We start from the raw sequence: 11214 nt of genomic DNA, 5'->3' as shown, positions 1-11214 counted from the left end.
GTAGAATAGTATAACTAATTTGGTTGTTTGCCCTTTGTGCATGTCAAGATAAAGCTCAGTTGCCTGTTTTTTTTTTTTTTCTTATTTATTTTCATGTAGAAAGCTATGTTAATAATAACACCTACAGTATATTCTCTCTTTACCATTTAATCTTCTGAGTTTAGACATACAGTATTATTGTAAAGAAATACAGTTGATGCCAAAGACCTGTAGAAAAGCTGAATGGCTAGTGACTTGGGGAAAGCCATTAGGCACAGTGCAGTGAGCAGAAAAGCTAGTGTCAAACCCTCATTATGGTTATCGTCTGGTGGTCTCTTATAGTATGCATTGCTTAGACCAGATAGAGTGCATATTTTTTCATTAATCAACTTCATATAAAGGTTAATTATACTGTCCCTTGAACAACAATAACAACAAAATCTAAACCCATCAGACTAGAGCTTGAAAATTACACATTCTTAAAATCTATTCAAGAAAACAGTAGGTTCAAATCAGTAACAAATGCTTACGTTTGTTTAAAAAAAAATCAGAACAGAGCAATTAATCTACATGTTACTCCTGAATGAAAACTAACTTCTATGCGTTTTTGAAGTGTTAATGGTTATTGCACATACGAGCGAAATCAAAGTCATAAATGGAAATGTCTGAGCTGTAATGTATTACAGACTCCGTATATGTCGTGAAAGTAGTTATGTGGTAGTAAAATATTTTGAATGACCAATAGTGTGCTCCACTGACCGAATTGTGTGCACTATGTTGTGTTCGTGGGAAATCGCGACCACTGATATCTATCAATAGTTCAAAGCAATTTTAAGTGCATTCTTATTTCGAGAATAACTGAGTGATGAAAAAGACATGAGGACATGCCAGTATACTATATGCGTCTCTGAAATCACACAGGCTCTCTTACTTGTGAAGCCATGTGTGTAGTAGTCAAAGACTACAACTTCAGGTCAACATTGCAGGGGGTCAAAATTGTAGAATGGTGTTCAAATGTGTGCACAGGAAGACAACAATCAACATTAGGCTATTATTATTGGGGTGTTTTTGCACCTCCACCTTAATCTTTTGTGGGGGTCAAAAAGGTCCATGCCTCCCCCTAACTTGGGGCCTATGGCAGTAGTAGCCTGGCGGCTAACATGCATGCCTCAAGATTTATGTGTTCTATATTTGGGCTCTGAGGCCAGCCCGCGTACTTATAGGGCCAAGATTGGGGCGTGGGGTGGGGTGGTACAACACAGGCACACACACGGACACACACACACACTGATAATTAGCGTAATCAGGGTAGTCTATCTGGCCACTACCCCGGACGGTGGACTGACGCCTGGGCGGCGTTGTGGACTGACCGGTATAGTGGGGGGCTGCTGCCGGCCAGTCTGTTTGTGTGTGTGTGTGTGTGTGTGTGTGTGTGTGTGTGTGTGTGTGTGTGTGTGTGTGTGTGTGTGTGTGTGTGTGTGTGTTGGAGTGGGGGGTATGGGGGGGGGGGGTTATCAGTCCGCAGTTACTTTGCGTTTGGTGGTCTCGGCCACCCAAAATAGACTTAATTAGGGCAGGAAGAGTGAAAACGTGTCGAACTGCTGGTAGACCATCCTAAGAGGCCTCCCCACGACTGCCCAGGCTCCATCTTCAATTTGTGCAATTGTGTGTGTGTGTGTGTGTGTGTGTGTGTGTGTGTGTGTGTGTGTGTGTGTGTGTGTGTGTGTGTGTGTGTGTGTGTGTGTGTAGGGAAGCCGACAGAGGAGTACAAAGGGGTCAGCTGTCCCGGGACCAAGGAGAGGGGGTGGGGGCAGGAGTGGGTACACATGGCATTGTATGTATTGGGTTGTTGGGGGTTATAAGATGATTTTGTCCAGGTCCTGGCCAAAGCTGTCAGCAGCCCTGTGTGTGTGTGTGTGTGTGTGTGTGTGTGTGTGTGTGTGTGTGTGTGTGTGTGTGTGTGTGTGTGTGTGTGTGTGTGTGTGTGTGTGTGAGAGAGAGAGAGAGTTCTCCCCTGATGCTCATTACAAACGAGTTTAGCTGCAGTGCACTTATGACTTGGAGACATTCATCTTTTTCAAACCCAGTGAGACGTGATTAGGAGACCACACACATTACATTAATGTATCACCTACAGTAATATTGCAAACCACTCTGTTTTTTGTCATGGTTTCCCTTTTCCAAACACATATCCATTGAGCAGAGATGAACTCTGAAATTAATCAAAAGGTTTATGCTCCTGTTATTTGCTTTTAGGAGTCAGTCTGCTTTTATCATCTACATTCAATGTTTACTTGTTTTTGCAAGTGGCCTGAAGTGTCATTAGTGTCATCGTGATAACTAGTACATTGAGAGTCTCCATACCAAGACACGAGGAGCAGGCCGTGGCCTGAGCTGCTCTACCCTTGTAATCTGAGGGGAAAAACATTCACTTCAAGAAAATCCAGATTTTTCCAGCCCTTTTCAAAAAGGTAAACAATACATCATCGTCAAATCCACAGTGATGGTCTAATCATGTACTCATCTCTCTGTTCTTCCTTTGTCGGAAAATGAAGGTGGAGGAAGTCACATACTCTCTCTAGTGTGTACACACACACACACACACACACACACACACACACACACACACACACACACACACACACACACACACACACACACACACACACACACACACACACACACACACCCCTTTTACATATAAACCCACCCCAACTTCATGTCTACAAATACCCAACACAGCCGTGCACAACACCAATCCGCAGTGAACTGAACTCTGAAGCAGCAAACTGATTTTGTCCTGAAACCAATCATGGTAAGCATGGTTTGTCTTTTTTTCTGATGCCGTCACCCTTTGTCCATTCTGAATGGTAGGAAATGGTGTTACTATATGATTAGGCCTAAAAATGTTACATACGTGGTTGTAACTTTAACTGGTTGTTCGTGGTAGCATGCAATATCATTGTGTGTGTTCTATTAATTATAGATGAACACATGTTGTTTATTCAGATCATTTGGTTGGCGGTATAGTTTTTTTGTCTGAATGGTGAAAGGCTATTTTAGCCAAAGGCTTGAGGATGTTTTTTTTTTTTAAATGTGTTTGTTTTTTCCTCGTCAGATGTTCTGCTCCAGGTGTTTGTTGTCAGCCCTGTTTCTCTACTCGTTCCTAGAGGACTTATCTGCTTTCCTGCTGCCTGATCGACTGCGCATACGCAGGGTAAGGCCAACTAGGGCAATTCATGTAGATTTCAACACTTTATTTCACTATTCACAATTCATAGCCACATACAGTACATGCACAATGAAATTGAAACTGAAGTTAATATGCGGCTACATGTTTGTGCAAGTTGCCGTTTATTGAGATCATAGCCATAGCCTACGTCTGTGAGGACACTGAGACTTCTTGGAGATGCTCAAGATTGTTCACAGCTGCAAAATGTTTCTTCAAAAGACTTCTGGGGGACATGTCCAAAAAGTCCTGTTGCCTTACAGACCTAGAAGTTATGACTTATTAACCTTACTTTGCTTCATGTCATAAAATTGAACCACTGAATACTCACGTTATTTCAAAAATCTGTGTATGCATGTGTGCCTTGTTGTGTTGCATATATACACATCTGTTTGTCAGATGTAACACAATTCCAAATCCTCAGTTTAATGTCAGTTATTTTCACCATAGAGTACACTTGACTCATCTCCAAATATTCCCCTCAGAATGCAGAGTGGCCAGATAAAGAGGTCTCACCTCACTGGTCCGAGCTGTCTGACCTTGCTGACCTCTTCCCCGGTGACGCGGGCGAGACGACTCAGGACTGGGGCTCGCGTCACAACCAGCCATCTCCCTTCTTGACACCACTCGAGCGCTTGACTACTTCCCAACACGTCAGCCGCAACCGCCGCAAGCACAAGCAGTAAGTGTTTCGAATCAGGTTACATTGTGCCCAAAATTTTCTTCAGGATTGATAAATCTGCGCTACAAAGGCAAAGTGCAGTAACTATGTATATTTTAGATTTGAATGAGTTTAGACTGAAAATGATCATCAGACCTCCTTCATCTTGTGTCAAAGGCATATGGTCAAAATAAGTCCGGTTTTAGAGATATTCCTGTGTGAAAGTTGCCCTAACTACAATGTCCAACCGCCAAGGCTTTGAAGGCATTTTTCCTCAGTTTCACTGTTGGCGTAGTTACTGCACTTTTCCTTTGTAGGGCAGAAATGTCTGCAAGCCTTTGTCTACTTTTTGGGTTATCCTGTCCTCGTGGAGTTTAAGCATTGCCTATACAGTACCCTGGCTCTACCTCTGATCATGATTACAAAAAAACAATTGACTAATCTTCTCAGCTGAAATGAGGTGGGTAAATGTGTACACATCGAACACTGTATCCCACCTCTTATATGTTTTAAATGACTGAACTCATTAATATCTCCAAGGCAAAAGACAAGGATTAGTTATAAATCTAGCTTGTTAATTATTAATTAATGGTTTCATAAGATTTTTCTCGGGAATGTATGAAAAAAAGTCCTTGATTGAAAACCAAAACACTAAAAGGAAACCTAAAAAGTCCTTTCTCCCTCCTCACAGTAAGCATGTTACTGCCCCTCTGGACTCCATTGGTACAGGACTCTTATCAAGTCACCACAGCAGAAAGGTGAGTAGCAACAGAACTTTCCTTGCATTTTTTTCTGCATTACATTATAGCTTTAAAACATTTGTACATTTCTGCCAGTTTTTGTGTACAAATAGCCTAATCTACAAATATATCTTACAGGATGAGCCAGAAGACATCTGGAAACGCTTCACTGACTGAAAAGGAGAAAGGCTTTTGTTACCCCCTTCCCCAGCTGGTGACAAACTAACATTAGATTAATTTCTACTAAGCTGGATGTTGTACATAGCCCCCGACAGTCATCTCTATGTAAATTATTGCTATTTATAAGTTTCATGTTGTGACTTTGGCTCCCTCTGGTGACCACATGAATGGACAACACACAAATTAGTGTGCTGCTATAACAAAATGATATTAGCCTTTCTAATGAGACATCAGACACCTTCAATTCAATACATATGAAGCAGATATACCGCAATTTGCATCTATTGGCATAGAAATAAACACACACTTTGCTTCAAAATGGAACTTGTTGGACGTCACAATTAAAAAAGGCTGATGTAACGAATGGACATTGTGGTATTTCAATAAAGACACTTTTTTTTTTTTTAAATATATGGTGGAACCTCTTGACAAAGTCATAAAAATGCAACACCTCCATGCATTGAAAAGAAAGATTTATTTGTCTTATTATTTCCCAAGCTACTTTTAAAGAAATAAGACGCCAAAAATATAACCTTTTTGCTTGGCCATCTTCTATTCTCACTCTTGTATGTACAGTTCTTTAATAGGACAAGGTATATATACAGTGGGTCAAAAGGGTGGCGGACTCTACTATAACCACACCTCTCCTACAAACAAAACTTATACAAAAAAAAGAGACTTAATGGACTTAATGCCACAACACTCTTGAGTGCCATAAACTTTTTAACTTTTACTGTACACGAAATATTCTAGTCTCAACTAGTTGATAAAGACAACCCATAGCATCATGGGGATGGATGCAGGGCTGTCAGACTTTGGGGGTGGTGGTGGGTGCAACTTGGCATCGGACAGAAATAAAAACAAAACAAAAACCCCAAACAAAACAACTTCATTACAACGAACCATGCAGAAATGTGTTGACAGCCTAAATGACATCCACAGGGTGCCAATTTAGGCTGCAATCCGCCTTTTTAAGAAATACTCTCCCACAACATGCCAAGTCTATGCAACCTAAACAAAAACGGGACAGATTTTTTTTTTTAACAGCTTGCCTGGTTCGTGTCCAGGTGAGAACTCAACCAGTGCAGTCATAAACAGCAGTCTTATAAAAACTGCCTTGCAGATACAGAATAATGAAATCCAACTGAAGGGCCCTCTCTTTGCCGCGACCTATGCAGGCTTTACAAGTTGGTAAGTGCCATCTCGAGACCGGCATATAAAACAATTATCAGCTCAAAAACAAAACGAAAAATGTTAAAATGCAACAAAAAGGTTGGTAGCCAGTATTCCATGTTAGCAGCTGCAAGGGGGAGGGGAGAAAATCAAAACACCAAAAACATGCTGAAGATTTTTAGTATCAATTAAATACATGTCTTGAAATCACTGGTCTTTGTCCCTTTCAGGCAAGGGAAAACTGATGAAAGCAAATTGATGGGATTGAGTTAAAAATGGTACCAGAATCGAGCGTCTTGTGTTGTGCCTCTACAAAAATGTTGACTTTTTATGAAAGCTGTCAAGATAACCCAAGTACATGGAACTTCCCTTTTATGCACTTCAAATGCCATTGATATTTGATACGGAAAATGAAAAATAAAAAACACACGCACAGCGCTGATAGGGTCCTTCACCACTCCCAGCAGGTCAGCACAGATGTAAACCTACTACAAACCCATGAAGAGAGCTTCGTCAAAGACCCGTGCAGTCATTCAGCGGCAGAAACTTGTGGGAAATCTTTTGCCATTTACTGAAAGACTCAAGTCAAAGCACCAAGTTCTGCTGTTAGTGCACAGGAAATGTTTGCATTATGGAGACAATCTGTAAAACTGTGGCAAATTGTGGGTTATAAACTTTGTTACCGAGTCCAGGGAAACAGCTATGAGCAGTGAATTCCTAATTGTTTTGTCTTCTATTTAACAATAGCTACACATCAACTTTGTGTTTCGGCAGGACAGTGATTGTCTAAATCTGGATCTTTTTTCCTTCTTCAATATGACTTAAGTGAATCATGTTGTTTTCAGGTTGACAGCCTGGAGCCAGATAGGGGTTACCAAACAGTTGTACTCATTCAAACAAAAATAAAAACACAAACAGAAACATTCTCCTTCTAAACAAGGATTTTTAAATGCAGTGAAACTCCCAGATAATTCTCAGCACTTGCAATATTTTAAGGGTCTTTCTTGTGTCCGCTGGACCTTCGACAGTCCCTGCACTTGTGGCAGTAAAAGATGTCTGGTACGTTGGATTTCTTAATTTTAGCACAAGACAGGTGTACCCACACACCGCACTGGTTGCATTCAATCATGGGCCTTCCAGCAAAGGGCTTCCCACAATAGCAGGTGATTAAGTCCCAGGAGTCATCACCTGTAAGGATTAGAGAGAGGCACACAAATGAAATAATTACAGGAAATTAAAAAATAATACAATGACTATAAGAAAAAAACACACAAAAAAACAAGTACTTTGATATTTTTAACTTACGCACGTATTTTTTAAAAGAGATGTTATACTTTTGATTGATATTTATCTTGTCTTGGAGTTTATTGTTTGTGTTTGATTTTGGTGACAGAGTTAACTTTTTTTAATTGCTGCACAATTTCCTCAGGTGACATAAAATATATGTAACCCTTCAAATAAAATGCATTACTACAAATACAATAACGAAAATAATAATGATTAGTGACGATATTACTCCCACTCACCTGACTCAACCATAATGTCTTCATCTGCAATCCACGCCTCTCCTTCACTGGAGCTCATCTCCGCGTCCCTCTCCATCTTTACCGTGCTGGCAGCCATGGTTGACGATGGCGCTCCTCTGTCACCCATGAGTTCGGGCCGCCTCTGCCGAGACTCCCCCATGCCCTGCTCCGAGTCTGTCTCGCTCTGAGACGGGCTCTTGGCCTTCTTCAGCACCTTGTTTGGTTTGGGGTTGTGGCTGCGCTTGATGCGCGCACGCTTTTCGCCGCCGCTGCCACTGCTGCTCTCTGGCCCGCCTCCCGACACGCGCTTCAGCTTCTTGTCCTTTTTGCGCTCGGCCGACTTGTTTCCCGACGGGGTCATGTGGCTGTCGTATAGTGAGTCCTTCAGACGCATTTTGTCCAACAGGGTGCTGTCGGAGGGCAGGCGGCGCATGCTCTTGCTGGAGCCCTTGTTGGAGCGAGCCTTGCGGACGAATGTGTGGATGGTGTGGAGATCCGAGGAACCCTCCCTCCAGCTGCTCCCCAGCGCCGTGCTGCCTCCTTCTCCCGACGCCCCGGAGCTGTGTGGGGAGCTGGACGAGGTCGGCGACCAGGAGCTCTCCTGAGAAAATGTGAGAATGACAGTGTTTCCCAGAGAGCATTTGTAAGTCAAAGTGGTTGGGGAGGGTGGGGGGCTTAGCGGGTATCGGAGACAGGTGACCATCATGACTATGAAAGGCTATGTACAGGTCCATATAACCCAAACATAAATCTTACAATTTGAAAAAAAGTAACTATACATAATTGCCCTCGCAATACAAAGTCTCTCTCTTCTCAGGGGACCTTGTCCCGGTGTGAGTTGCTTCTTGTCAAAGAAAGCCATCTTACCTCTTTCTGGGAGGGGATGTAACCAGCATAAGCAAGTACGAAACTGCAGAACTTGTTGAAGTCCTCCACAGTCCTCTTCCTCCTCTCTGGAGGCTGTACAAACATAATAAATGAATTAGCTTACTTTTCAAAGGTGGTTGTAGAAGATTGTATGACACAGCTTATGCGTTTTGTACTTACCAGAGACTCTGATTTACACTTCAGTAATGAATCTGTCAATGAGAGGGGAAAAAAACATTATCACAAAGTGCCCATTGAATAAATACGGTCTGCATTTCATTGTATATTCGACTGTCATTCACGAACGATGCAATAATCCCATAGCTAGATAAATTCCAACTTGACAGCTGGCAAATGAAGCACACAGGCACACACTGCGTCTGCCCAACCGTAACCGTATGGAAACAGCTTTAACTACAAAAATCCTTCAAAAGCAAAATGATGCTAGAAATCAATGTCATGCAGACATTTCATTACGGTTACGGCCTACCCCTGTCAGTAATACAACCGTCGGGCTAGGGTACTAGTTTAATCAAATTACGGAGCCAGATATCCAGAAATTTAGCAGGTTAGCAGAGATTGCGTGGTCCGAGATAAGCACACAGAAGCTTTGGGTTGTGGTTCTCCTGGCCAACAATACCAGACGCCCTCAAAGTACCTTACAATCAGACCTATGTTCTTAATTAGGTTGTTGTCAAAGTATGCAGCTGATATTCACAATTTACAGCTTTTTGAACGCTAACTCATCCATGACAGTATAAAAAGAGGCAACACCACCGCATGTGAACACACCGTGCGTCGAAGGCTACCAAATAGCATGTTTTTTTTTACAAAGCCCATCCACGCACATTTTCATGAAAACAATTCGCAGGATGTGGCCGATTGTTTCGCATTCTTTTGCTTAACACCATTAGATGTGCATTAAAAGATAATATCGCTAGATCCAAGGAGAATATCACCGAATGTAACAAGTGTAGCAAGATTCGCAGAGGGCGCAAAATGCTAACGATAGCCAACAACCGTTACTGACAGTAACACCCAACTGTCTGTATATACAGAACACTTTCATATTTAAGGATTAAGAAATTGATTCAATATACACCATGTTGTGGTACAAAGACGACAACCTTCGTCGACCAAGTTAGCGTGGTCGCAGCAGACCTCAGTTCTAACCACTGTGCAAATACACAACCATAGCATATATATACAGCTAGCAACACAGCTATCGTTTGTGGCTGATATTCGTTGATTTCTCATGCCAAGTGCAATCTCACAAAATATCGCTGTAGGATCAAAATAGCGATTTTTGAAGCAGAAGAAGTTTCTACACAAACAAACACGTGCCAGTAGTCTACCCAGTTGGTAAACAAAGATTTTCGACATGTCTGTAAATATTCATTATGGCAAACTGTTGCGTTGTTACTACTGTTGAGCTAGCATCATGTGGCATACAGACTGAGACTCCCAACGGAGTTCGCTCCCGGACGTGCGGTCCCCGGTGTTTCTATCACTCCCGGACTTGCGGTCCCCACCCGATTATATTTCACGTATTATCATATACTGCCACATACAAGCAATTTAGGGTTAGGTTTAGGTTTAGGGTTAGGGTTAGGGTTAGGTTTAGGGTTAGGGTTAAGGTTAGGGTTAGGGTTAGGTTTAGGGTTAGGGTTAAGGTTAGGGTTAGAAACAAAAAACTAACATCAACAAGATAACTGGCTCCGTAATATGGCGGTGGTACCGTTAGTCTGGCTAGTGGGAGCGAGATGAAATGGGAGTGTAATGAGATGGGAGCGTGAATCTGGGAATCCATCATGTTAGTCATGCTAACAAGAAGCTAGAAAACAGCAATCCAAAATAGCTTGTTAGCCAACAAGGATCCAAACATTTCTCGGCAGCAGACATTATAAAAGAGTGGCATAGCGGGGAGGACAAAGCGCATTTATCTTGACAACCAAAATATGTAGCGATAGGTTAATACAAATGCATTAAAACGTATATCTGAATTCATGACAACCATTCCTTGTCCAGGTTGTCTCACTAACAAGATTTGAAAAGCTAAAATGTAACATTAGCTTGTTGGCCTGGTGTTGCATAGCGGTTACGTTAGATACATCACACTTGGATTAATCGCAGTAGATACGCCTTTTCGCTATAATGGAATAAAATAGAACAGTATTCCTCATACCTTGATGCTCAGACATAATTTCGAGCATTGTCGCCTCATCAACGACACCAAGTAGATCTTTTGGCACCGGCCAGTCTCCGCAATTCACCCGGCTTGGTGGGAGCAACCCACGACCAGGGTGAAATTCCTTGTTTGCTTCAGTTCTTCGGTCCAATCGTACTTAAACTCACTTAAACACGCAGATTGTATGACTATTATCCAAAGCACTCCTCAGTTCAGAATTGGTAACTTGCAACTACACCCTTGGCTAAAAGTTAGCCTAGCCAGCTAATCATTTTCTTCGTCACAGTGTTGCATAAATAATCCTGACTGTCGGGGATAGTTTAGTTGCTAGCTTACTGCTCGGAATAGTTTGCAGAAGTCCCATCGACAGTCCCGTGTGGCATTTGTTCATCAAATAACGACTAACCAACAAAATAATGAGGATTTCAAAGTGTTCGATTTCATAAACGTGCCCAGCAGGCTACGAGTTACAAAGTTCTTCGAAAATACGCTTGCGTGTCGTCTTCAGCGCGCTTCACTCAAGCTAGAACCGCCGATGTCAACTACGCTATCCTGCAGAAGAGGAGGGTCCCTGTGGTTCCTACGTCCAGACATGTCGCGACAAGCGAAATTTGTGGGAATTGTAGTTTTCTGGCGAAAGCTAACGTTCACATCCTAAGGCCGAGGTGAAT

The 11214-nt window shown here is 42.2% G+C and overlaps 1 protein-coding gene across 1 annotated transcript; it reads right to left on the bottom strand.

The window, feature by feature from the left end:
- Positions 1-5245: 5245 nt before the first annotated feature.
- Positions 5246-11103, bottom strand: phf23b (PHD finger protein 23b). Its single transcript, XM_063187378.1, has 5 exons — positions 10541-11103; positions 8536-8567; positions 8356-8448; positions 7489-8089; positions 5246-7150 (listed from the first exon to the last, which is right to left on the bottom strand). The coding sequence occupies exons 1-5, from the start codon at positions 10566-10568 to the stop codon at positions 6954-6956; spliced, it is 951 nt and encodes a 316-aa protein (XP_063043448.1). The 5' UTR covers positions 10569-11103; the 3' UTR covers positions 5246-6953.
- Positions 11104-11214: the final 111 nt, after the last annotated feature.

The sequence above is a fragment of the Engraulis encrasicolus genome, chromosome 21 (genome assembly GCF_034702125.1).
Source record: "Engraulis encrasicolus isolate BLACKSEA-1 chromosome 21, IST_EnEncr_1.0, whole genome shotgun sequence".
NCBI lineage: Eukaryota > Metazoa > Chordata > Actinopteri > Clupeiformes > Engraulidae > Engraulis > Engraulis encrasicolus.
The sequence above is the reverse complement of the archived record's forward strand: the minus strand, read 5'-3'. Positions and strand labels throughout refer to the sequence as shown.

Coding starts and splice junctions, on each gene's coding strand:
- phf23b (XM_063187378.1), bottom strand. CDS start 10,568: ATGCTCGAAATTATGTCTGAGCATCAAG. Junction 8,568..10,540: donor AATTATGTCTGAGCATCAAG/GTATGAGGAATA, acceptor TCTCATTGACAG/ATTCATTACTGAAGTGTAAA. Junction 7,151..7,488: donor AGACATTATGGTTGAGTCAG/GTGAGTGGGAGT, acceptor TAATCCTTACAG/GTGATGACTCCTGGGACTTA.